At 33.5% G+C, this 27,927-nt stretch overlaps 4 protein-coding genes across 6 annotated transcripts in view; 2 read left to right on the top strand and 2 right to left on the bottom strand.

Moving 5' to 3' along the window:
• Positions 1 to 1,635, top strand: part of LOC145303750 (uncharacterized) — a 101,325-nt gene extending 99,690 nt beyond the window's left edge. Inside the window, exon 20 of the mRNA XM_080145352.1 lies at positions 44 to 1,635. Coding sequence (XP_080001478.1) covers positions 44 to 106 — 63 coding nt within the window. The 3' untranslated portion in view covers positions 107 to 1,635. The remainder of the gene's footprint in view (positions 1 to 43) is intronic.
• A 798-nt stretch (positions 1,636 to 2,433) lies between these two features.
• On the bottom strand, positions 2,434 to 16,193 carry LOC145303751 (L-proline trans-4-hydroxylase-like). 2 transcript variants are annotated; one of them, XM_080145354.1, is made up of 14 exons: positions 16,048 to 16,193; positions 14,975 to 15,034; positions 14,581 to 14,631; positions 13,625 to 13,665; positions 12,957 to 13,017; positions 12,249 to 12,323; positions 11,686 to 11,817; positions 11,355 to 11,452; positions 10,661 to 10,745; positions 9,961 to 10,002; positions 8,322 to 8,398; positions 7,913 to 7,946; positions 3,726 to 3,818; positions 2,434 to 2,672 (listed from the first exon to the last, which is right to left on the bottom strand). In XM_080145354.1, the coding sequence occupies exons 1-13, from the start codon at positions 16,096 to 16,098 to the stop codon at positions 3,756 to 3,758; spliced, it is 870 nt and encodes a 289-aa protein (XP_080001480.1). In that variant the 5' UTR covers positions 16,099 to 16,193; the 3' UTR covers positions 2,434 to 2,672; positions 3,726 to 3,755. The 2 variants fall into 2 exon arrangements, with proteins under 2 accessions (XP_080001480.1, XP_080001479.1); XM_080145353.1 differs by lacking the exon at positions 3,726 to 3,818.
• Positions 16,194 to 18,747: 2,554 nt separating this feature from the next.
• On the top strand, positions 18,748 to 23,801 carry LOC145303748 (sorting nexin-12-like). 2 transcript variants are annotated; one of them, XM_080145349.1, is made up of 9 exons: positions 18,754 to 18,906; positions 19,098 to 19,134; positions 19,709 to 19,757; positions 20,381 to 20,459; positions 20,707 to 20,776; positions 21,785 to 21,855; positions 22,391 to 22,466; positions 22,590 to 22,619; positions 23,143 to 23,317. In XM_080145349.1, the coding sequence occupies exons 2-9, from the start codon at positions 19,117 to 19,119 to the stop codon at positions 23,197 to 23,199; spliced, it is 450 nt and encodes a 149-aa protein (XP_080001475.1). In that variant the 5' UTR covers positions 18,754 to 18,906; positions 19,098 to 19,116; the 3' UTR covers positions 23,200 to 23,317. The 2 variants fall into 2 exon arrangements, with proteins under 2 accessions (XP_080001474.1, XP_080001475.1); XM_080145348.1 differs by lacking the exons at positions 22,590 to 22,619; positions 23,143 to 23,317 and adding an exon at positions 23,432 to 23,801 and having other exon boundaries at positions 18,748 to 18,906.
• Positions 23,802 to 23,927: 126 nt separating this feature from the next.
• On the bottom strand, positions 23,928 to 27,511 carry LOC145303747 (alkylglycerol monooxygenase-like; the record flags this gene model as incomplete). Its single annotated transcript, XM_080145347.1, is given in 6 exon segments — positions 23,928 to 24,649; positions 25,269 to 25,323; positions 25,960 to 26,079; positions 26,629 to 26,721; positions 27,037 to 27,075; positions 27,447 to 27,511. Coding segments are annotated over 6 exon segments (438 nt in total), but the record flags the coding sequence as incomplete, so codon positions are not given.
• Positions 27,512 to 27,927: the final 416 nt, after the last annotated feature.

The following is a 27,927-nucleotide window of genomic DNA, read 5'->3' as shown; positions in this document are numbered from 1 at the left end:
TTGAATTTGTTTTCTTGATAATTCATGTGACGTTTTATTTCAGAGTTACTATCCAATCTTCAAGCTGGCCGGCTTTACTGGCTTCGATGGAAGTTTCAAGAACTAGACACAATGAAGCTACCAGTTATAGAGTAGCTGTGCTACAAAAATACAACCATCACTCAAAGACTCAACGTGTATCACATTCAAAGAAACATTTTCAAGTTTAAGGAAAAGAATTTTTAAAAATAAATGATAAAATAGACATTAAAGTTTAACTTTAAAATTAAAACCAAGTTATTTATGTAAATGTTTATAGGAAACTAAGTTTATAACCTATTTATTTTTAAAAATTCTGTCCTTAAATAACTATAGAGCAGAAATTTAGACAATATCATAGAGAAATAATAACTTAAATAGCTAATTAAAATATTGAACAGAAGACTATTAATACTAGAAATACAAGGAAAAGTCAATAAGAGATAATTTAGTCTTCATCCCAATAGACAAGTTTACAAAAAGCTATTTTTTGGGGGATTAAATATCTTTGGTTTATCCCTATGTTCTTTCTAGTCTGAGACAAGATTAGGATTTGTAATGGGAATAGTAGCTTTCGCAATTTTCTGTATAATTGTGAGCAAGCTTTCAGTCAAATGATCTTATTAAGTCTAACTGTTCTTAATGTTGACCAAACGCATTGTATATAGTTGAACGCATATTTAAAAACAGTTTGACCTAATAAGTGCATTTGACTGGAATCTTACTTTACGGAATTTTGCGAAAGCTACTATTTTCTTTTCGAAGAAAAAATCTTCTAAAATCAAACCAACAAAAATCTATTAATTTGTCTTTTAAAAACAATGGCAATAGAAACAAATTCAAGTTTCATTAATAGTTATTATTTTTTGTTACCATTTCAAATTGAACCCAAATTATTGTTTTGCTTTTGATTTTTGTCATTATAAGGTTAAGAATTGCTCAATTTATAAGCAATCGTTGTGATTTCTAATCGAAAAACGCACTTAGAAAAGAAAAGGGATATTTTTGTCTTAGCCGCTAAGTGTTTCATATTCGCAGTAATACAGGTTGCACAAAAAATGAGGATTTTTGATTCAAGGGCAGTTTGATATATGAAATATTTAGCGTAATAGATGTCACACCATTATTTGGAAGACCATCCCTTTCACACTAAAATTGTAGTCTTTATTGAGTTACTTAGTCTTGATTTTTTTTGTGGGGATGGCATTTTTCACCACCTTTGTCAAAATTACTGATAACACAGAGGATTAGGACTAAGATGGTAAAGAAACACCCCCCCACTCCCACCTTCCACCTTTTTCTAATGAGAAATAAAATGTCTAGTTTAACTTATGTATGTTTTGTTATATCTTTTTCTACTTATGAAAAAAAATACCTACCTTTTTGATTTTAAATTTTTGTTAATTCAAAATTATTGTTTTTTTCTACTCAAATATAATTATTTTATTTTTTACATCACATAAATTGTACACAGTAAAATTAATTCTTTTGGTGAAATTTTTTTCCATTTTTTTTGTTTTGTTATTAATTTTTTGTTCTAGTGAAAAAATGTCATTGGAAGTAATTGACCAGTGAAATTTTGTCCCCAAAGAAAAAAAATACATGATCAAGTTAAAATATTTATTTTTTTTGTAGCGAAGTTACTCTAAAAGTTTGTCTTTCTACTACACCAACTTAAATGTTTTTAAAAGTATTTTTTTAAGCAGATATGAGTCTTTTTTTTCTACCTCCGCTGTTATCATCAACAACTGAATTAATTCGAAAAAATATCTGTTAGGTAAGGTTCCTTGGTTTCTGAGGCATAGCATCGATTTCATTGCGCCCAAAATATTATTTTATATTACTTCGCTTCTGTCCTATACCTTTTTACTGGTTGAATCCCCCTCCCCCCACAGAGGCGTCGTAGCTCAGTGGTAAAGCACTGTGTTACGGTAATTAGAGTTAGTTCCAATGTGTCAACTCGAATTTCTCCGTTGAATACATGCACGCATATTCCCCTGGTTGTTTAATAAGGGATCAGATTATTGAGTGGTTTGAATACTTAATAGTCACGTACATAATATATGTACAACCTTTATCCTCTGCGGATAGCGTAAATCTTTACAGTGACTTCATTGGAACACCTGCCATACTCGGCGATGGTGTGGTAATAAAGATTAGCTCCCTTGAGACAGCGGGTCAAGATAATGTACTTGAGGTTGGAGCATGATAGCCCAAGTGGCTATACAAAGGTGTCTCGTCCTTCTCTATGACTACTTCTGTCCAAACACTAAGAAACAATGGCTACACACACACATACTGGTTCTATCCCCAATTTTTTTACGTTATAATTTATTTTGCCCTGGAATAAAAATTGGAGGGAAAATAGAGTTGTAGAGTAATTATAATTGTATTGTTCTATTCAACCAGGCAAGATAGTTCCTTAAAATTTATTTTTTATCAAATCTCTGTTTATATGCAATAAGATTAAAAAATCACAGAAAACTATATAAAAAAAAGGCATTTAGTAAAAGAATCATAAATAAAGATAAGTTAGGTACGCCTAGCCTATAAAGGATACCTATAGGCATACATAATATTTCTAGGAAAATTTATTGTTCTTCAAGTTTCTTTAAACTAAGATAGCTTTTATCATCTTTGTTATCCATAAAATCCTTAAAAAATCAGGAATTAATATTCTCGTCTTCATTCGAATCCGTTGGATAGGAACCGGTTCTCATCCATACGAAAAAACTATGTCTAGCATTGTATTATATCCAGCTTTCTACGAATATAAAAATGTACAATCATTAGCCCGTGCCTTCGGCAACTCGCGGCTAAAAAAACTGGTTTTAATCTTATATAATTGTACATTCTATATCCGCGGAAAGCGGTTTATAATACGATGAAAGAAATAACTATTACAGTATGGCTGGTAAACCGATAAATTTCCGCTGGATTGGAACCGGTTTTTAAGTCTTGAAGAAATATCATATATCGTAATATAGACAATTTTCTACGAATAATAAAATAAGAATCTTATGAATACAAGTTTTCTTAGCCCGGGTCTTAGGCCCCTCGGGGCTAACAAAACTTGGGTTATTTTTGTAGTTTTTAATTTTATTATCCGTGAAAAGCTCTCTATAATATGAAGCATATGTCTGTTTTTATGTTCCGAAAATTTGATTGTTTCCATTAGGTTTGGCAATCCAGATTCCGTACAATTTTTGAACCCAGGATCCGCAATAACAGATTCGGAATGGTAATTTTTATGACTTTAGTAGCACTTAGGTACATTTTTTTTATTTAAAATGTGGCAGACAAAAACCAAAAAAGTATTTTATTGTTTCTTAACTACAACTAAAATGGTAGATAGCATGGCATCCCTTTTTTATTTTATTTTTGCAGTAGCTTTTTATGCTTAGTTTAGGCTAGGTTAGGTTCAGTAAGGGTTAGAATTTTTTTATGTTTGTTTATATTAAAGACCTTTTAAAATATTGCAAGAATACGGAATCCGAAAATCTGCACACAAAATAAAAACAAGAATTAGCAATCCACGGATTAATCCTTTTTAATTTTTTGCAGATTTTTGTAAGAATCCGAAACCGACCCAAAAGTTCGGCGGATTGCCAACTCTAGTTTCTATATTGACTATTTAGAATAGATTTATACGTACAGACAAATTCAATTGTGAAAATAGAAACATTTCACAACGAAAAAATAGCTACCTTTGAGAAAAAATCTAAGAAAGTGTTTTGTTAATTTGCTTCTAGGCGTTTTAAACTTCTAGCACTATGATCATCTGCGGGATTCATAAAGTCCTAATCAAACAAGGATCACATTTACATCATACATAAGAAGCGAAGCTCTGAAATAGGATCTTTCAATTTATTCAGGCTGGCCACAAACATACTATTTCCACTATATCCACTATTTCCACTATTTTTGCATACTATGCAAACTATTCCAAAAAAATATGCTATTTCCACTATTGTCCAAAATTGCATACTATTTCCACTATTTCTTCAATTTTTAGGTAACTAAAACAAACTGATTTTTTTGATCATGAAAAGAAAGCCAAGTAGCAGGTTTCATCGCATTTTCACAGTATCTTTTCTCCTATTTCTAGTCCCTGCGGGGGGCTCTAACCCTGCGGGGCAATCATTAACACTTACCTAACCTAAAATAACCTATCAAATGCTACTGTGAAAATACGGCAAAATCGCTTCTTTATTTTTTTTGGAAATGTTTCCAGAAGAAAGTAGTAGTTCAGTTCAGATTGTTGTACCTTTATTGAAAGTTATTGGTATTTCTACATTCAATGTAAAGATTTTTTTTTGAAAGATACCAAAACTTGGGGTAATTAGTGACACAACCAAAAAGATTTCACCCAATTATCTCTAAAACTAAGGGAGTAGCACCCAAAATAAAATTGCTGGTATGTCGTGTCACGTGTGACGAGTCACCACATTTCTCCCCCCCCCCCCCCTTTTGCAATTAGATGGTAGGGTTGATTTATCAATTACATAACACTTGTTTCTTTCTTTCTGTAGCCCTTATCCTTCTTCTTCATGATTTTCGTCATCAATTGCCAGGTTGAGAAATCTGGCGGCATCCATGGGTTTGTTCCAGAGGCTGGTGACAGTGAGGTCTGTGGGGTTGCCTGGACAATTAAAAAGGTGGGCAGTAGTGTGACTATTATCGCAGTGGGGGCACTTGTCTATTACACTGCAGTCGATGCGGGATTTGTAGCTGTTTAGGTAGCTACTATAGCCAGATCTTAGTTGGGCCAAAGTTGATCTGGTGGTTCTGGGTAGGCTTTTCTCAGATCCGTTGATTTCTGGTGGTCGTGTTTGCAGAACTTTATTGTTGTCATATCTGCTAAGGGCCTCCTTTACAGATTTGGTGTGGATAAACTTGAGTTTTTGTTTGTAGTTTCCCTCCGTCAGATTGCGAGCAATGGTTTTTATTTCATTGCCAAATTTAGAAGATAGGGATTGTTTCATCTGGCGGAGGGGGGGAGGTCTGCTGAGATCAGTGTGGTTGGGATGATCAGGTTTCTGGGTGGCAAGTAGAAATTGTTTGCTGATCATCTCACAGTGATCACGCACTTTCATCACCTTAGTTTCGTCATGGAGATGGTCTATGTTAGACATCCTGTGGCAGCCAGTGGCGACTCTGAGGGCGTGGTTCTGAGCTACCTGGAGTTCATCCCATGATGTCTTGCTAAGTGAAGGGGTCCAAAGAGGGCAACAGTAGTTAAGATGGGACTGACCTGTTGCTTTGTAGGTGTTGATTATTACCTCTTTTTCTTTCCCCCAGGTGGAGCCAGCAAGAGCTTTCAGAACATTGTTCTGAGCAAGGATCTTGGTCTTAATGTTGCTGACATGTTCTTTGAAGGAAAGAAGACCGTCAAAAGTGACTCCTAGGATCTTAGGCTTCTTTTCAGTAGGCACAGGTTCTCCATTAATCTCAACATCAAGCTCTCTTCCAACATCACCAGAGAATGTTGAAAACACTGTGGCTGATGTTCTCCATTAATCTCAACATCAAGCTCTCTTCCAACATCACCAGAGAATGTTGAAAACACTGTGGCTGGATGTTATGTTGGCCGCTTCTACGCAGCACATCTACCTCCAACATCAGCAGCAACACCATCAGCAGCAGACGTGGAGCCAAGAGCCAACGCTTACAATCTCCCATCCTTCAACATGGGAATCGTCATCAAATCCACATAACACTTGTTGCTTCGCCCCTCGCCTCAGGAAAATAGCTTAAAACCAACCAAGTTTTTTATGAGCTTAGCTGAAAAGTATAACCGATTAGGACCAACATACTTTTGGCTTTAGAAAAACAAACTTACCTACTACTTATATTATAGGATAAAAATTAAACTAAAAATAATCGTTCATAAAATTGTGGCTAATCTTCCTTTGAATCATAATTAAATCATACTGACAATAATTATAAAGTATCTAACGGTTTCGGACATCATATAATGCAGTTTGAAAACAATAGGACAACTTTAACATACCTAAATTATCATCAAGAGCTATCCGTTACGTACGGACGGACATACATGAGAACCTATTTATAGAAAAGCAGCACTTAAAAAAACTCCCAGCTGTAGTAAAGGTAAACAATATACTGAACATAACCTGTCGCGACAATATATTGACGTAAAAAGTATAAATTGAACATACACAACTTGAAATAGCGCAGCTACTGTCTATATAAAATATGTTAAAAATGCTACGTACTTTCTAATCATAGATAGGCTGGTTTTAAGAATTTAGAATCAATTGTATACTATTGGAATGTGTCGATCTACTTTAAATAAATATGCCATATCTAGTATATCAGTTTTATTTCAGTATTTAGTGTTATCGCTGTGCTACATACTTTTGGACCGGATTGTCCTATATATGAACAACAAGGATGACAACATCCATAAGTAGCGAAGCACAAACAAATAAATAAGAATTTAGATATTAGTTGTTTAAAGCATGTATATTAGGAAAAAATAACGAAACCTTTTCAACATTTGTTTTTAATTTCTTACTATTTATATTTCAGTACTATGACTAACAGACTGACGGTCAAAGTAAATTACACACTGGATGCTTAAACCAACGGGAAATTTAATTTTGATATATTTAACTACAAAAATTTTTAAAAGCGGACCATAAACACCAAAGATAGGAGGAAAAATATAAAAATAGCCAAAAACCTTCAAAAAGGCAGTCTGACCGCTATTGATGTTTTCTTGAAACGACAGGAAATTTAATTTTGATATATATAACTGAAAAACTTCGGAAATTGGGCCATAAACACCAAAGGTACGGAGAAAAATGTGAAAAATACAAAAATAGCCTAAAACCTGCTTAAAAGCGGTCCTACCACCATTGATGTTTTATAGTTAATTGTGCTCCTTAATAATGGGAATGTTGTCTAAAAATTTCAGCCTTTTATCTTTTATAGGAGCCGAGAAAATCACGTTTCCCCCAAACTAAGACATACGGACATTTCAAATTACTGATAGCTAACCCTAAAGGCCCTATAGTGTTTTAAATGCCTGCTATTTCATACTATTTTGTTTAAAATGCATACTATTTCATACTATTTTTAAAAAATTTGCATACTATTTTTAAAAATTTTACATACTATTGCATACTATTTACTTTTTTTTTGCATACTATTTTATACTATTTTGAAAAAAAGTCTGTGGCCACCCTGTATTTACCTGGTCTGTCGGTCATGCTTCAGATGGCTTAAATACGTACTTCTTTAAGTGAAGCTTTTCTATAATTAAAGTCGGTCCGTCCGTGACGAAAAGCTTTTCTCGTTAATTTAGGCATGTTGGAATTGTCCTATCGATTTCAAACTTTGCATAGTTAGGTACGATTTAGAAAGCGTAGCAACTCTATAATCATTACCAGAATGACCGTACGTTCATTTTAAACATGTTGCTTTTTTACTTTTTTTAATAACAAATTTTTATGTGATCTAATCATCAGATTGATCTGAAATTTGGTATATTGAATCCTGGGACAACAAAGTATAGTGTTATAGCGAAGCAACTCTATAATCAAGTCCTAAAAATGTAAATAATCCATAAACATTATCCTGTATTAAGCAATTTTTCAACAAATTTACTTACAATTTTGCTTCGACTCTTACAAATTTATATATCCTGATTATTTAGTTCTGACACTATACAAGTGTTAATGTCGGTTTGCCCTACCGTTTCAGGGCTTCGCTTTTATGGATGTTATCATCCTTGTTTATTAATTATCTATGCACAATTTTATTTATTGACAGCTTAACATCTGCTCTATAACTAACTTTGTCTGTTTGTCCATCCATAATCGCTACTTATGGATGTTGTCATCTTTGTTTTTTTATAATAATTAACCTTAGGTAAAGATGAATCCATTTTATCACATTCCCTAAAAATATGTACATTGTATTAATCTATTTTTTTTAGTTCTGGGGAGGTTATGACCCTACTTCTCCCCCTTAACTTGTTAGTTTTTTATATGCCTGCAAAATTGTCTGTAATACGATGCTATATATATGATTTTTCAGTATAGTTGAGAACCGGTTCTAATATTAATTGTTTTCGAAGCAAAGCAATACTGCAAATAATTTCTGATTCAATAAGAATAAAATAAAAACCCGCACCGAAAGGCAAAATTTAAAGAAGTGGTATTGACCTTTTGGAGAACTTTATAGTATGCATTTAAATTATTGCATGCTATTTTCACTTTATATTTTTATGTCACATAAAAGTCTGTGGCCATCCTGCATATAAATGAACTCACCCTAGGGCACTGTTTGGTAGAATATCAAGAGGGTGATAATCAGCGTGATGATGCTTCAGGTCAGGACAATTTCTAGCCTGTAATAATTCTTATTCATCGCAACGTATTATAAACAGCTTTCCGTGGATATATAAAAATTACAATTATAAGATTTAAACTAGTTTTGTTATCCCTAACTAACAAAACTGGTATTAGTATTATAATTATATATTCTCGTATTCATTCGAATCCGGTGGATAGGAACCGGTTCTCATTTATACGAAAAAACTATGTCTAGCATCGTATTATATCCAGCTATATATATTCGCGGAAAGCCGTTTATAATACGATGCGAGAAATAACTATTATTTTATTCGTAGAATACGGGATATAATACACTACAATACATGATTTTTCAGCTCGGCTTAAAACGGATTCTAATTCGACAGATATTAATCGGTTTCGAAGCCTTACTGGAGATAGTTTTATAATTAAAGTATCATATTGTTAATAGCATGCATAAAGCATATTGTTTAAGCGAAAAGCTAGTTTAAATGCCTTGGTGGTTTCCCTAAAGTACTTTTTGAACTGAAAACCAACACCCACCCCCAGCACCTTTTTTGAAAAATATTGTATCCCCCAATAGGTGTTATGATAATACTAGAGTTGGCTCGTCTATATCTCGCTATTGGCTAATGTTCTATAAGTATATATCTATTTCTCAATAAATTAATTTTCCGCCCCCGCCATTACTATCTAAAAGAAAGAAGTAAATATTTAATAATTTAAATGATTTTAATAAGATTTTTTCAATTATATTTTTTTTCTTCACATTACCATCACCAAAGGGTTAATATGATTAGATTTTAGTTTCAATGTTTGAACACAAAGGAAGTGTCGCCACAATCGAATTCTTTTAAAACCGAGTTTTCTTAAATTTACTATATTATAAATTTTGTTTTTCTTTTTTATGATTAGAAATTAAATACATCAATATAATGTAAATAGCAACATGAAATGAAAAAAAAAGAATTTATTTTTAATAAAGTAAATAATGGGTCTTATCGTTCTGGGCAATGAGAGTTTATTATGGATTATGGGAGCACTATGAGCTTTAAACGATTATCCTTGGAAAATTTGAGCTCATTTATAGACATTTATTTCCTATATAGATCTGTCATGGATCTTGAAACAATAAAGCAGGCCCTTTTGTAAATGTTAAAAATTGGAAGAATCTATTAAATAAAAGTTATCGCAAATATACTTAGTAAATAATAACACCTCTTTTGTTGCAGAGAGAATGGGGACAATTGGTTGTTAATTACATTAGTCACCAAAGATTTTAAATAACGTTTTCTTATTCGTTTGCTTAACAACTTTGGGGACTTAGATCAATTTTGATGGGTTGATTCATTAAGTTAAGTGTTCAAATCTTTGCAACAACAATCTTTAATCATCAGAAGGGGTAATTTTGTGTATCATTGGGGATGTACAATGTACATCAATTTATCGGCCATTGTCTTATCCCTTTAGATTCATGCTTGTGTTGTTTACATTACACTCCTCTTGGTTTTAGTTCAATATGGAGTTGTTAAAAGTTGAACGCAAACCCCTGGAAAAACCCTGTGCATGCCACTGGATGTAAAGTATTGTTCCTTGCCTGATTATAGCTTGTGATTAAAACCCATCTTCTCATTTGACTCTAAAACAAAAAATAAATATTATTTTTTTTGGCAGAATATTTTTGATGAAATGATATGGATTACTAATACTCAACATTGAAAAAGGAAATTCACGAAGCTTTTTATAGTGTCTATAAAAATGACGTCATACTGGCCTACGATTGGTCAATTAAAATGTATACTGGCCTGCCATTGGTAATTTAGTCTGTGTATCGGCCTATCATTGGCCATTTGTATTACTTTATCTTACTAACTTATTTGAAAATGTGAAACATATGATAAATTTTAAACTCTAGAGAAAATATATATTTGAATACAGGAATAAGAACATCTTTACTTTATCTTATTTTGATACTAAATATGAAGAATATTAGACTCTAGAGAAATATATATTTAAACCAGGGATTTAAAGGGATACGACAATGACCGATAAATTGTTGGACATCCGTTATGATGATATATAAAATTACCCTTATTGTGGATTACAATAAAACGTTTATACACATAACTGAATGAACCAACCCATCAAAATACAATAAAAGTACCCAAAGTAATGAAACCAACAAATAAGACAATGTCATTCTGTAACTTTGGAGACTAGTGTAATAAACAGCCCATTGTCCCCTCCCTACCTGTATTAAAAATAGGCATCAGAACATCCAATTACTATAATATAACCTTATTTTGATCCGAAGTATGAAGAAGGTTTGAATGGAAGAAGAGAGCATCTCCTGGCTCCATCTCAACATATACATGCGAGTATCTAAATAATAAATTCTATTCTGATAATTACTAGCGGTTACACCCCCTAAAAGCCTCTAGGGGCACTTGAGGTGGGGGCAAAGTGGACCCGTATCTAATTTTCAATTTAAGGATCAAAAGGAAATTTGAAGTTTATTTTTGTCCAGTGGCGATTTCTCTAGGAAGGGAGGAGATATCCTCCCGCAAAATATTTATAAACCTTCACTGGACCCACAAGAAGCTTCATTGTAAAGGAGAACAACATCGGTTCAGAGGTTAAAGAGATCCTTTTCTACAGACAAAAAACTTACTACCTTATATAATGGGATAATTATAGCGGCTATGCCCCTAAACGCCTCTTGGAACACTTGAGAGAAGGGGTATGAGGTAAGGGAGGAGGGGGTTACCTTCAATTTCCATTTTAGATTTAAAAGAAAAAGTAAAAGAAGATATTTGGACCTATAAGAAGCTTCACTGTAAAAGAGAACCGTATCGATCAAACAGGCAGAGTTATTTGAAGGTATGTAGAGACACAAATAGAAACAGATTCTGTTACTTTTATATAAAGGATTATAAGACTGTAATTGTAATCTAATTATTAGAATATTGTCAGTTTAGCCAAAAATCTTACTTTTGTTTAGCCATCTCAACCCTGCGGGGGTCGGCACCAGATTGATCCCCCATCAAATAATGCTCTATACGCCCCATCTTGTGACTCCCAGCCAATACCTAAATAAGAAAAACAAGGACAATTATGTTCAAAATTTTGGTTAAAAGCAACAGTTTTTCGTCTGTTTGTTTTAGTTTAGGTCATGTTAACATTGGGGACTTCATTTAGTTGAGTGTTCACACGTTTCAACTACTAATTCTAATGTACAGAAGGAGTAATTTTGTGTTTCATTTTTGGGAATGTACATCAATTCATCGGCCATCGTCTTATCCCTTTAGATCCCTGTACAAACCTGTAAACAGGAGTTTTGTTTGGTGCACCTGTCCACGGGCATGAAGACGGACCCCATGTCTGGAGTGAGACACTGGTTCTGATACCAGTACCCGTAGTCTTGGTGCCACAGGTGGGCTCCTCCTATCTCAGGCTAAATTTTAATTTAATTCACATAAGGTAGTCATTTTTTTGTGTATATCCAATAAGGTTGGATGCAACCGTTTAGTCAAATGCTCTTATTAGGTCAAATTGTTCTTAACTATGACCAAATATATATATATATGAAATGGTTGGTCGGTCCGTCAGTTTGAATTGTCCTATCGATTTTAAACTTTGCATGGTGATTCCTATAACAGTTTGGTCCATTTAAAACATATTGATTTTCTAAAAGTAAGTTCTTGTAAAATTTTCATTTACTAAAATCATCCAATTGATCTGATTTTTGGAATTTAAACTTTACTAGACTTTACATTACTATTCTGCTTATTCAACTCTGACACTCTACAAGTGGTAATGTTCGTTTATCCATCCATTTCAGAGCTTCACTTTTATGATTGATGTCCTCCTTATTAATAAAAATACCTCTTTCATCATTAGTTTGCTGTGGTAATGATAAAGTTCATATCCTCCAAGCAAAGTTTCCAAAGTTCCAGCAACCTTGATAAAAATATATGCTGAAAAAGTCATGTGTGACATCATAAAAATATGTCTAAAAAGGAAGGATTATAGGAGAAGTGGGAAAGGAATCCTCTCAAAAAGATATGGATAATAGACGTATTTTTATGAAGTCATACATGACACTTTCCGTATATCCTGGAAGAAAAAAAACTAGGATAATTACAAGCGGTTGACAGAGGAGCCGTTAGTGGTGCGGCTTTGACTTTTGGTGGCTGCGTCTAACGGTGGCTGTACTAGCTGAGAGTGGTTGAGGAAAGCTAGCACAAAGTAGATTATTTTTTACAAAAAGCCACCCAACTTACTCGATTCCATGCAGATAATTGCGACTGCTACTGCAGCATTGTCCTAGCTTTTTGAATGAGTAATACAGCGGCTATAGCTGCTAAACAGTTGCAACATTGAGGGTGGCTGTGGCCGAATGGCTCCTGCAGGCGGCGGAATGCATAGACAGCCGTTCATCAGCCGCCTGTTAACCTTTTACTATTTTAAAAGTTAGCCTAAAGTTTGGAACCGACTTAGATATGGCAATCCATCTTATCTAATACCAACTCCAAAGCATTCAAACGGTTTTGAATTTAAGACATAGAATAACAAAACTAAACAAAAATGAACCTTTTGTGTTCTGACAGCTACGCCACACACATCATCACCAGCCTTGTTCCAAACGCACAACCTATGACAAGCACAATTGTGTACATAAGTACCGCAACAACAATAAGGAAAGGCTTAAAGACATAGTTTATGATAAACATGAAATATCATTTAAAACAGATTATGATAAATGATTTGGATTCTATTATATATTTGAAATTAAAAAGTTATCTAAATTTTAGAAGCGAAGCTACTCTATAAGTGTTCTTATCAGTCAATCTGTTGCCGGCCTACATGTTTGTTATAATCATTTAGGGAGGGGACATTGAGCTGGTTATTACACTAGTCCCCAAAGTTTAATACTAAAGTTTTCTTATTCGTTGGCTTAACTACTTTGGGAACTTTCATTAAGTTGAGTGTCCAAACGTTTCAACTATTAATTGTAATATACAGAATGGGTAAATTTGTGTACATCTTTGGGAATGTACATCAATTTTTCGGTCATTGTCTTATCCCTTTAGATCCCTGGGTAATGAAAGCCTGAAACGATTTTGATTTAAGGTGCATATAATTCAATTTTTTCACTTCCATATCCATTCCCTTCTCTCAACGTATCCTTATTTATCCGTTTAGGTTTAATTTCCAACAGATTCTTAATTGTAATCGTCCTTGTTATATAACTGACTTACTTGCTTTTAGCTCCTTTTCCGTCAGACCTGCCTATAGCATGCTGAAACATACATATTACTATTAGTTATATTCAATTTTAAGGACTTTTTCAAAAACAACCTCCATCCTTTTCTAAAAAAGTTTAAATAAGAATTTTTACAATAACAAGGATGACAACATCCATAAATGCGAAGCTATCAAATGTTAGGACAAACGAACATTAACACGTGTAGAGTTTAATAACTGGATAATAAGAAAAGGATAATTTTTTTCACATAAAATTCTATCGTTAAAAAGTTTAAAATCAACATGATTGAAATGACGTACGTACATGCTGGTAACGATTATAGAGTTGCTATGTTTTCTAATCCTACCTAACTACTACAGGAATCACCATGCAAAGTTTAAAATCGATGGGGCAATTCTAACATGCCTAAATTAACGAAAAGAGCTAACCGTTACAGATTTACGGACGGACGGACCGACCCTAATTATAGAAAAGCTTTGTTTTTAGAAATATATATTTTAATATTTAGTTTCACTGTTCTGTCCGTCCGTCAGTTCGTTCGCAACGTTTTAGGGAAATGTGTGAAAAGACTGCTAGCTAAAAGGGTTAAAAGGGACAAAGGGGTAAGGCACTTAAAAACCTAAAATATAGTTAAAATAGGTTAGGTTAGGTGCCCATTCCTGCGTTTGTCCACTCCGACGTTTGGGACTCCTGCGTTTGTCCAAGGACCGTTAAAAGAGACTTTAGTTTATTTTTATCAAGTTACCCTTAACAAAAAGCATCCAGTATACAACTTTCTTGGTCTTTCGGTCTGTCGGGCATGCAACTTTTATTTTTTTGTATCATAAACTTACTTTTTCTTATTCATGGCAATAGAAGTCAATTTGTCTGTTTGTTTGTCTATTCACCATTTAATCGTGTTTCACTACTTATGGATGTTGTCATCCTTGTTAAATTTATAAAAGAAACCTTTGGTATTTCAGTATTTGTTTCCATACATTTCTTCAAATTTTCTACCTCCTTATAAAAATACATACATAATTAGGGCTAAAAATGACGTCATCAAAGTCCTTTATGATTTTCCTAAACATGAAAATAATGAAATTTAATAAAACGCAGTAAAGTTAACGTATAATAATAAACAATTTTATATTATTTAAAAATTCAGTTGGACTAAAACAAAGCCATTGACAAAAAAATAAAAATAAATTTTCAAACAAACATTGTCCTCTAAACAAATCTGTACACTTACGTCCTCCCAAAAAATCACTAAAAATGCAGAAAACTATAAAGCGCCGCCATAAAGTTCAGTAAAAGTACCCAAATATTTTGAGCCAACAAACTTTGGGTACTAGTAACTTACCTTTGTGGAGAATAGTGCACGCACAAGAATAAATCCATTTTCATCAAAGCTCTGTTTTACCTAAGGTGGACTAGTTTTTTATCGGATCATATAATAGACTGTTTTCCGCGGATATTAAAATAAAAAAATTATAAGTTTCAAACCAATTTGGTTAGCCCAGGAGGATTTTTATTTTAATATTCATGGAAATTTGTCTGTAATTCAATGCTATACATGATTTTTCAGTATGGTTGAGAACCGGTTCTAATACAGCGGATATTAACAGGTTTCGATGCCATTCTGAAAAAATTAAAATCTTACCCTGCATTATTAGGCCTTTGGTAACTTATAGTTATTGTTGGATTGTGTTTTACATTCGAATCAGGACTACCCAACCCCTCGCCCCTTTGAAATATCACTCCCTGCACGAACCCCAAACTGTCCCACTTTGAGAAAGACGATTCCAGTGACGTCATATACGTTTAGGGAAGGGGGAAGAAAATCTCTTCCATTTTCTCCCATCTCTTTTGAAGAGATTTTCTTCCCCCCTTCCCTTTTTCTTTCCCGAAACGTATATGACGTCACTGGAATCGACTTTCTCAAAGTGGGACAGTTTGGGGTTCGTCACTCCCTGATATAAATTTACAACCGGAGTAAAACACTTTTTACGCAATTAACCCCCACCCCCCTCCCTAAAAAGCTTGGACGTCCTTAATTCTTAGATCTCTTTCAGTTATGACTAATGATAGCCATTATGTCGACGCCGACGAAGCTCTTTATTGAGCCTATAAAAAAATGACGTCATCCAACACAAATGCCAAATTATAGGCCAATACACCTGATTAAATTACCAATGGCAGGCCAGTATACATTTTAATTGAACAATAGTAGGCAAGCATGACCTTATTTTTATAGCCAACCAAATAATAGTGCAGTAATTTCAATGATAGGTCATTTGTGACCACTTTTTAAAAATTCGTTATACATCTTTTAACTAAAACCTCTGTAATAAGGTGTCGTTTGACTTTCATTTAGTGACGTTTTTACGGACAGCAGGAAATTCTCCAACTATAGAATAGTTACGCTTTTTTTACCTCGTTTGTAACATAAAAGTTACCATCCTCGCTCATTTGAAAATCCCTCATTTTTTAAATCACGTCTTAAAATATTTTTTGTTAATATATAATTGTTAATTACTGATTAAAATGATAAAAAATCTTGTTTTTAATTGATTTTGAAATGACTATATGCACAATAAACTTAAAGATAAGAACATGTGGTTAATACATCTCAGGGATATAAAGGGATAAGACAATGGCCGATAAATTGAAGATCATCCCTAATTTTAATTCACAAAATTGCTCCTTCTGTAGATTACAATTAGTGGTCGAAACGTTTAAACACTAAACTTAATAAACCAACCAATCAAAATTCATTAAAAGTCCCCAAAGTTGTTAAACCAGCAAATAAGAGAATCTTAATTTAAATTTTGGAACTGGTCTAATAAATAGCTCAATGTCCACTCTTCCTCTGACTAAAAAGCTAGATTCCCTCACTCTGTCTGTATCTATTATGTGTATGTAACACTTGTTAACAACTAACCCACGTCATATGTTACAGTGAAAGATGGGAGTATGGGCTGTTTATTACACTAGTCCACAAAGTTTTATCATAACCTTTTCTTATAGGTTTGCTTAACAACTTTGGGGACTTTTGTAAATTTGAATTGTTTGATTCACGAAGTTAAGTGATCAAACATTTCAACTATTATCTGTAATCTACAGAAAGAGTAATTTTGTGTTTTATCACTGGGGATGTACATCACTTTATCGGTCATTGTCTTATACCTCTAGATACCTGCGTTTGTTATATATCTTGACAGAGGGTATTTTTTTTAATGTATTGAATTTATGCTGTTTACCCAACGCAGGTACATAAGTCTAATGCAAAATTTATTTTTGAATAGATTTTGTATTTTTCGTATTTGTTAATCAAAAAAGGACAAACTTCGTCATTTTTTAAAGAACAGCTTCTGACATGCAGTAATTATTTATTTGATCTCAGAGATAAACAATAACTCCTTTAAAGAACATTCTTTCCCTTTAAGCTAATTAAATTGTATGTGTAGACGTGCTAAGGCAGAAAGAAAAGTATACACATCCCCTAGCCTCTCGCTAACGCACACTTGTAACAACTTAATCCACAAAAGTCCTGCTAAGAAACTCACACATTAGACTGAGGCTCAGCATAATACACAAGAGTTCACTTTCGTCATGTTCAGAACACACACAACAGAATGGACACTTTCACTACACCCAAAGATCACAAATGATGAGCGCAGTATTATTTCAGGCATCAAACTGACAATAAAACAGAAAAAAATAGAGATGGTTGGGGCACACTCTAAGGAAAGGGCATGATGATTAAACCAATGAAGCTTGACTTTCAGTGATGCCTCTACAAAGGCCAAATCCAAAGAAATATGAAGAACCTTTGTGCGTGTCCTATGCTCTGGAAAGAAGAGATAACCAGCACACAAAAAAAACATACAAATACAAACCATGATCTGGACCATGTTGAAGGCACCAGTTCACGTCCGATCACTGAAGTTCAGCAACTTTGGGCCAAGTTAGTGCTTGGATAGGTGATAGCCTAACAACTTTTGGAAATCATTTATTGACTTTTATGTTGAAGGCACCAGTTCTCGTCTGATCACCATTATGATAACAATATTCACTTGAAAATTCGATGTAAATACATGATTATAGAGGTGCATTGAATATAACATTGTACCTATAGAGAAATAAAAGAAATGCATGACAACATCCATAAATGCGAAACTTTGAAACGATAGTACAAACGGACATTAACACTTGTAGAATGTCAAGCAGAAAATGATGTGTAATTCTAAACAAAATAGTAAGAAAAATTATTGAAAAACTGCTTAATACAGGATACTGTTTGAAGACATACTTAAATTCTTGGGGCTTGATTAATTAGTTACTTAGCTTGTAACATTGTACTTTTTTGTCTTAGGAATCAATTTTCCAAAATTCAGAAGAATATGATAATTAATAACAACACGTTTTAAATCATTAAACAGAAATGACCTTGCAAAGTTTGAAATTGATGGGACAATTCTAACATACTTAATCAATGATAAGAGCTATGCGTAACTAAGGTGGGGACTTAATAGCCGACACTAATTTTAAAAATCTTCGCTTTTAAATATTAATTTTTTCCTTATATGGTAAAATTTTAAATATTATTCTTATAACAAGGATGACAATACTTAGCTGAAGCGAAGACAAAACGATTAGAATAAATCAATTTTTCATGTATTAAGAATGTTAACCACTGGACCAATGGAAAGTTGCAATTTTTGCAGAAGGGGGGGGGGTGTATGGGTGTCACCACCCACCTTAATGTCAAAATTTGGAAGGTTTACATCACCCTTGAAAGTGGAAAAACCCTGTACACGCCATTTAATGTATATGTAATAAACAATAAGGTTAGAACGCAGCATATACTACTATATTATGATAATACATATGACCAATGATAGGCCAATACACAGACTAAATTTTCAATGGTAGGCCAGTATACATTTTAATTGACAAATGGTAGGCCAGTAAGACATCATTTTTTATAGGCACCATAAAAAGCTTCCTATAATACAATGTCATTAAAATATTGATAGATTTGGATTTTATTAAACAAAACTTTAAAGACGTAATTTGATATTATAGAAACGCTATGCATAAAAAAAAGTAGGAGTTTACCAAACAAACCGCAGACTCGTAATATATAGAGAAGTACATATACATTCAATGTACACATATCAACTTTTAGTTGCATAAACAAATTACAGTATCATATATACTCGTATTTTTGATTAGTTTTTCAAGTTGTTATTTTAAATACATATAAAAAAGTCTGGATACTCCATATAAGTAAGTTTTTAATGACGAAGCTACTCTATAATCTACTTAAATTGCCCGTGCGTCAGTTATGAGGGGAAATGTGATTTTCAATGCTGCTATTTCAGAGCATAGTAACAAATTGTGATGGTGCCAACGGAACCCCTATATATGTTTTCATCACCCCTTAAAAACATTATTTGTTAAAAGATTAATTTTTGTAGATTTCGCTTCAGTCGCAAAATGGATGATTCAACTAGTGTAAGTTTTTATTTAATAATTTGTTGAAGTAAAGGGTTGTCTGACTGTTTGTCCTAAACATGTTAGAAAATTTAACAAAGCTTTAACATGTGTTGAAAACGGGCAAGACAATCATCAAATTTCAAATCTGGTTGTGGAAGAACTTTAATTTTTCTAAGTAGAATCATATAGCTACAGATAGACAAACAAACCTCCTGTTACATGATTATTGTCTGTCTATCTTTGAGATTGTCTGTTCTAAAAGACAGGGTTAACCGCTGGACCAATATGACTTGCAGGAAAGCGTCTTGTTATCTTTTTTTGGGAGGGATTGTATCCAACCTCCAATTGTCTGTCGTTACGGACGGACAGACATGGCTTCGAATCCAATTCGAATCAGAATCAGCTATACTGAAAAATCGTATCACAGACAATTTTCCACAAATATTGAAATAAAAATCATAAAATAATACACTTTATATCAGCCGCCTGGGCCTTAGATTCCTCGGGGTTAACAAAACTGGTTTTAATCTTTTAATTTTTCATTTTCATATCCGCGGAAAGCTGTCTATAAAAAACTATTATATATTTGCAGAGAATATCTCCACGGAAACAAACATTAGATGAGGCCTATAACCCGCCAGGTATTCAATGGAAGTGTCTTATTTTTTTCCAACTTATTTTGGTTATTCATTTGTTTTAATGACAAGAACAATCACGTCTAAAAGAAGCAAAGATTTTTAATTTAAAGAGCAAAAAGGAATAACTATTAATATATATAACAGAAATTAGAAACAGCTGTTTTTAAATTCAGTGCCTGTGACCAATCAGGATTGAGTTTTAAATCTAAGCCAATAAGAAAGTTTGTGAGTGAGCAATCATAAGTTAAGAACTGCACAATCAACCAATGAGAAAAAGAGTTTTATTTTATAAAGAGTGAATTAGTACAATTTACGTTCAGAAAGATGAATAGACATGGTCACTAATAGAGTATGAATGAATATACATAGAATACATGGATATTGTGAGAGATTCTTGCATACCCCGATAAAATGTTTTTTTTTTCCAGCTGGCTAACATAATGAAAACTCCCATACTATCTTATTACTTTACCCAATTCACTCAACTGACCATGGAGAACCATATTGATAAATATCTGCAGACTATTTTAGCAACCTAAATTAACGACAAAAATTTCCCTGTCTTCATATCCATGTTTTCTATATCCATTAGAGTAGCTATGCTTTAAATTATTCTTTTTTTATAGCTAACTATTTGGAAATAACAGTAACCAACCCTATTACTAGAGGAGAGGGAAGGCTAAGGTTTACAGAATATAAAGTCAGGTTATTTCTTTTTGACAATTTTATTATTCCGTACATATGCTAAAAGTTTTATTAGAAATATTATAATATATTCAGATCTCAACAAAGCGTTTGATCAGCTAAAAAAATATACCAGCAGTTACGCCCCTTTAGGCCTCCAAATCGGTTGAGCGGTTAGCGAGATCCATCACTATACACAGAAATACACTAGACACAAACACACAGACAAACAGACATCCTATTACTTTTATATAAGGATTATGTTTAGTTTGCGAACCAACCTACCAGTGTTCAAAGTTCGAGAAGTTAGTGTATGTAGAAGATATTCAGATTTTAAGGTGAGAATATTATCCAGAGGGGTTCGTAAGGGAATATCCACCACCCTGGCAGAATGAATAATGATGGATAACCCCTCTACACCAGCTTTTTACAATCAAGTGGGGTGTCAAGATATGTCACACTCACACACCTCTTAAAATAAATAGGGTTGTACAGTACTTATTACCCACCAATTTACAATTTTTTTGAAAAAAGTTTTGTCATTTATTTTTTTATCATATTTGTTTGTTTGTTAGAATAAATAACAAAAATGTAAGTATATTATCCTGATGTTTAGCTTAGCTCATAGCTATCTAATTTTTAGTAGCGAAGCTATTCCAAATGTTCGTGCATCTGTCCCTTATGGCACGAAGTGACTTTATATTAACTTTTTAAAATCTTTGGTGTATTTTGTCCGATTTTTAAAGTTTTTTTTGATAATATTATAAAAATTCGAATTCCTGTTGTTCTGATTTGACCCTTAGCCTGTTAGTCATAATAAAAGAGTTAAATATAAAAAATATGAAAAAAATGTTTCGTATTTTTTTCTCTTCAATATTCTTGATTTTAACAAATGCTTTTTAAATCTCCTTGTCCGTATTCTTATTCATCGCCATTATTTATGGATGCCATCCTATTTTCTGTATATCCCACAAACCAAAAGACATGTATAAAAAAGTAACAAAAGAAACTTCCTAGGGCTCTCTCCCCTTCACCAGAGGTCCCCTGACAAAAAAATGACGGCCCTTAATTGTATTCAGTGATACATTAAGTATGCATATATGTCTTTGTTGTTGTAGCTGAGTTTAGTGCCCTAGGGAAATGGGGATAGATGTCACCGCTTTTGGCATACCTATTATATTGAAGTTATAGTAGATGGAAAGAGAAAGAGAAGGGTGAAAGAAACTCCCTAGAAAAGAGATGGGGTATAGGGTATTTCCTAACGTCAATAGAATAGGTAGGCCAAAAGTAGTGACATCTATCCCCATTTTGCTAGTGCACTATAGACATCTACATTCTTGGTTTAGTGGTTGAGAGATGAGCTGGAGAGATCTGTGCAAATATATTTACCACCTCTGCCGGGAAAATCTATTTTCAAGTAAGTCAAACTATATTACAAAGTAGAATGATGTCTGTCCGTCTGTCTGAAGCTTAATATACCTCTACCCCTCAAAAGAGGAAATTTACCCCCCCCCCCCTAAATATTTTTTATCTTTTTTTATGTAAAAATAAAAAAAAATATCGAAAATTAAAATTCTGTAAAAAAACTACCCCAAAACATATAGGGAAAAGGCCCTAGAGACTAGGGGGAAAGCTGCTAGTCATTCTAATATAATAGTAAGAGGATCTGTGACTGTATGTCCTTTACAGTGTAGCTTCTCATATGTCCTGAGAGGGTTTCTAACTATTTTCTGGGAGTGTATAACCACTCTCACAATAGAAATCGCCCACTCCCTTTCCCAAAAAACAAATTTTTTCTCACTTTTTATTTTTTAAAAGTAAAGTTGAAAATTGGGAAGGATTTGACAGCCCCTAAAAGCCGCTACTTTTTCATATTGTCAACAGGTTTTCCATTATGGCTTCGAAACCGATTAATAACCGATAAAACATGACAAAACTATCCTTAATTTTAGACAAATACCTTTTGTAAACCAAGACGACGGGATATTTGAAGTTGAGTTTATTGAAAAAAGAAGAGAAAATTTAGAGGTAAATATAATTTTTGACGCTTTTACACAAAGTTTGCCTAATGATACTGATACTTGATTATTACTTTAGGTCAGGTTAGGTTTCTAGCTGAAATATACCTTACTTAACCTAACCTATGTCTAGGTGTTTATAAACAGTGTATGTGCCCACCCCTGGTACCAGGGATAAGGGATAGGAAACCTGGCTATTAATTAGGTCCCGGCCTAGATTCTAAAGGGATATTGCAACTTTTATTAATTCCTAATTATATAACATCACTGGCGGACACTCCCAAGTAGCTTTGCTCTAAACCAATAAGGATCGGCCTGTTTTGTATCAACCAATAGACAATTGACGGATGAGAATATAAAAAATGCAGCAATGAAAAAAATTATCTTGTCTGCTTTTAAATAAAAATAGGAATTAATAAGAAAAGGTGTTCGATCACATCAGCTTAATTATCAAATCTGCCCAGAGTTTTACATTAAAAAAGCCATTAATATATTGGTTTATAAAAATTTCTATTTTTACTTTAGACTAGCTACCTGAATTTTATTCTATACTTTATCTACACACACAGCTATTTCATTAGCGTTGATAATGAACTAATGCACAATCCCATAACTGTTTTTTTAGGCCTAGACTTGAAATAGGCCTGAAATAAAATTTTCCTACGTTTCTTATCCCTTATCCTTGCCTGGTACAGAATGAGAGGTGTCTCTATATGTTTCTATCTGAACTATACCTTACTTAACCTAACCTAACCTATGTCTAGGTGTTTAAAAACAGTGTATGTGCCCACCCCCTGGTACAGAATGAGAGATGTCTCTATATGTTTCTATCTGAACTATACCTTACTTAACCTAACCTAACCTATGTCTAGGTGTTTATAAACAGTGTATGTGCCCACCCCCTGGTACTGAATGAGAGGTGTCTCTATATGTTTCTACCTGAACTATACCTTACTTTACCTAAACTATATCTAGGTGTTTATAAACAGTGTATGTGCCCACCCCCTGGTACAGAATGAGAGGTGTCTACATATGTTTCTATCCGAGCCTGAACTAGACAAAAAGAATTATGTTCCTGGCAGAATTTAAAATTTGTTACAATTTTGTTGTTGTCTTTATCAAGTACACTAATCAATTAGTAGAGCAGCAAAAACAAAATTATATCCTTTTTCACAAAGATTCTTTGGGCGTGGTTAGATTCCACTCCCCACACACAATTTAAAAAAAAAATATTTCACACAATATAATGTGAGATTTTACCCTTCTAACTCCTCACTCAAAATACATTTAGAGGGTTATAACTTTCCTCCCATGTAAATTTAACATTGTGGGTAAATATTTTGGGTGTGCGATTTTACCCTCCCCACCCCTCCCAACAACTTATGAAAAAAAAAAGCTAGGACATCCTCAGACATACCTGGCCCTAGTTATAGAGTAGTTATGTTACTAACAATGTAATTCAACATATGTAAAAATTCTTAATAAATTATTTATTAACATTTATTTTTAATATAAATAATAATCAAGTATAAATAAACTAATGGATTGTATTTTGTTAAAAACTAATGGCTAAAAACATGTGGAACGTTCACTTTAGTTTAGAAATAAGCAAAAATAGATGGTTTGGATACATAATAACCCCCATCCCCCTTATTACTAACGATCTCTAATACCAATTTGTAGCCTAACTTAGATGACAGTTACAGCGCTGAAATGTAATCCTACTCTAGTTTTCTTCGACAACAAAATTAGGGTTGGGCCGGATACATATTCAGCCGGATACCAGATATCCGACTGATTTAAATTGCCGGATATCCGGCAAATTTTAAGAAGCAAAATAAATTTTCCTCATAATCTGGTGTTTCATTTTATGGCCGGTTACCCACTGACCGTCGGCTTCGGAGGCTGGCAGCTGCCAAGTACAGCTGCTGCAGTCAAAAAGTATTTTTTGATATTTCTTAAATAAAATTTACATAAACAATTGAATTTGTTTATAATATATAAGATTAAATTGCCGGATAGTTTCAATATCTGATATCCGGCCCAACCCTAAATAAAATAACATGTACTAAAATTAAATAAATTCAGAAAATACGACATTTAAAATAAATATTTTCATCAAAATTTTTATACTGTTGCTTTGGTTTGCATACTTGATGAAATTATTCCAACAGTGGAACTCAAACAAGCAACCTAAAAGATGTTTTTTTAAAAATATTTATATGACAAAATAATATCTACATGTTCACCCTTAACTTATTGAAATTATGGTGGCTGTATTCATTTGGATTATATCAGAAAATCAACCACTGGGGTGCACTGCACAGTGAATCACCAGGGGGGGAGGTGGAAATAAAACGGTCCTAGGACAAACGCAGGAGTCCCAAATGTCGGAGTTGACACTTGACCTAAACTAACCTATTTTAGACTATCTTACAGTTTTTTTTATATGACTAACCCTTGCGGGGGGCTTTTTTGTAATTCACATCTACACCTAACCTAATCTGTATAGAAATACTTAATTAAATTAATATTTTAACACTCCTGCGTTTGTCCACTCCGACGTTTGGGACTCCTGCGTTTGTCCTGGAATCAAGTAAAACCATTGGGAGTGAAAACCTGGAAAGGAAGACGTTTCCAATTTTATTTTAAGGGGGGTGGGGGGCACTAATCAACCAACAATTTAAAGGATTGGGTGTTTGCAATGACACATTAATTGCCAATACACAAAGTCGCTGGATTGATGAAGATAAAAAAAATGAGCCAATAAATATTCTAATAATACCTAATAAGAATTCTATTAAAATTTTACCTGCCAAAAAGTTTGCATTGATTGAAAAGCACCAGGAATCATCAATATTCCAAATCTAAAACATTCACAGGTATTACAAGTCCAATAGTGACGAATATGAACAGATAGCAAAGCTTTATTATAATTAGGATCGGTCCGTACGTCTGCCCGTACGTAACGGTTGGCTTTTTTCGTTAATTTAGACATGTTAGAATTGTCCTATCGATTTCAAACTTTGCATGACGATTTCTGTAGTAGTTAGGTACGATTTTGAAAGCTTAGCAGCTCTATAATCTCTGCCAGAATTTATGTACGTCCATTTTAAACATGTTGATTTTAAACTTTTTTAACAACAATAATTTTTATGTGATATAATCATCCGATTGATCTGATTTTTGGAGTACTGATTCCTATTACAATAAGGTACAATATTATAAGCGAAACAGCTGTTTGATCAAGTCCTAAAAATGTCAGTATGTCCTTAAACAGTATTCTGTATTTAAGAATTTTTGCAACAAATTTACGTACATACATTTTGTATATTCAGTTCTTACACTCTACGAGAGTTAATGTTCGTTTGTCATACCGTATTTTAGACAGCTTTTCGCGGATTTTAAAATGAAAAATTAATAAGTAAATGAATAAGCTCAATGTCCCCGCCCTCCCTGTATAAAACTCTTTCCTTCTCTATTGTTGAAATTAACTGTAATACCTGATGACATTGGGTACCAGAGCATCTTGACCGTCAAGAATAAGACCAGTGGCATACGCTGACAGGAAAGCGACCAGTGATACGAGACAGTAGGTTGTAGACAGGAAGCTTACGGGTTCCCTGATTACAATAGAAATGCATTTATTTTTAGTTAGATCTTACACCAGATTATTATGTACTCTATTAAAGTGAAACTTGTAGCTGACCCCTCATTTATCCCCTTTACCCTATTCCCTCCCATCCTACTCGAAATAAAGGACAGGTGAAATAGCAACCTACATAGACGACAATTTTTCTCCTGACAAAATATCCATGTATTCATTATAATAAATGATTGTTTGTAGCATAGCTACTCTATAGTTAATTTTTAATGTTGCGCCACATTATGTTCTACTTTTAGTTTAATATTCCGCAAAAAATTATAATAATGAGGGAGGGGGGGTAAGTTTTAATTTTTTTTGTTGATACTATTGGTCAGGTTCTGTTTAGGTTATATTGGTCAATGGCTACAGAGTTAGGTATAAGAATGAAAACTACTTCCCCTCCTTTATTTTCTTTTTATTTTTAAAAAAGGGAGCGTTGTCAGACACTTTGTAGAAAAGCACCGAGATACTTATTACAATTCACAATAAGAACCACCAGACAAAGGTCATGTAATCAAATACTAACTTTGAGAGTCCATCTAAAGCCAACAAGGATACAGCCATATTAAGGAGCAGAACCAACAGAGTTGAAAGGTATACTTTTTTCAACAACTTTTCTCTAAATAAAAAGGACTTTCTGAATATTCATAATCGTTTATTATAAAGAAATCTTTTATAAAAATTACAGCTTGTCTGTGTGTGTGTGTATTTGTGTATTGTGAAAGGGGACCACCACCTTCCCAGGAGAAATCTTTACTGTTCTTTTTAAAACTTTAACTAAGGGAAGGGGGTCTCCAGAGACGTAAACAGCTAGTAATTTTAATATTTGCTCGCTGGGAGGAAGGGGACATTGGACTATTCATTACTCTGTTTTTTTCAAAGTTTTATAAACACATAATCTTATTCGTAGGTGAAAATTTTATTTCTTTTTTACCTGACTGGAAAAACAGGCAGTTGCGAAACATCTCCAAGTCTAAAAAAATTTTCACAGTAGCTTTTCTTCTATTTCAAGCCCCAACGGGGGGCTCTAACCCTGCGGGGCAATGACCTAACCCAGTATAACCTAACCTAACCTAAAATAACCTATAAATAGCAATTCTGAAAATACGACGAATCGCCCCTTAAGGGTCGTTGTCACGAAAGGGACTATACCCGATTTAAATATATACCCTATTCCTCTGATATAGTATAATTTATGTAAGGTTTAGTTATACTGTGTATTGGGTTTATATAAAGTTTACTGCCCCCCCCCCCTTCTCATTTTTGAATTATCTAAAATCAAGGGAGGGGGTAAGGGCGTTATCAGTGTCCAACGGACACAGAATTAAGAATAAGTTATATTACCTTCCAAATCCAGGAAACCAACCAGGACCAAAAATCCAAGCTTTGATGGATTTAAAGTCCATAGCCTTAAAAGAGAATATTTTGATTCTAAAGATTCTTGTAGTAAAGTAAAGGATGTTTGTCTGTCTGTGTGTCTGTTTGTCTCGCTAACCGCTGAACCGATCGGGTTCTCAAAAAATTCTTTTTTTACTTCTTAAAGAACATCTAAATTTCTGGGATTCAACTCCCCCCTCCTCAAGTGCTCCTAGAGGCCTCGAGGGTACGGGCGTATCCGCTAGTACTAGATATAAAAATAACAAAATTAAATTTTTGCACTAATTTTTAATTCAAATATCGGCCCTTTCTCTGAAAGTGGGTAACCACTGCCTTGCCTACATTTCAGGTACCTAAAAAATACCTTACCTTACCTGACCTAAAATGTTAAACAAACAAACAAAAGCCTACCTAACCCTTATATTAAATATATTAGTAGAAGCACCTT

Source organism: Acartia tonsa, chromosome 13, assembly GCF_053477335.1.
Source record: "Acartia tonsa isolate MP-2025a chromosome 13, ASM5347733v1, whole genome shotgun sequence".
NCBI classification, from domain to species: Eukaryota; Metazoa; Arthropoda; class Copepoda; order Calanoida; family Acartiidae; genus Acartia; species Acartia tonsa.
This window is presented reverse-complemented; position numbering and strand designations above follow the sequence as displayed.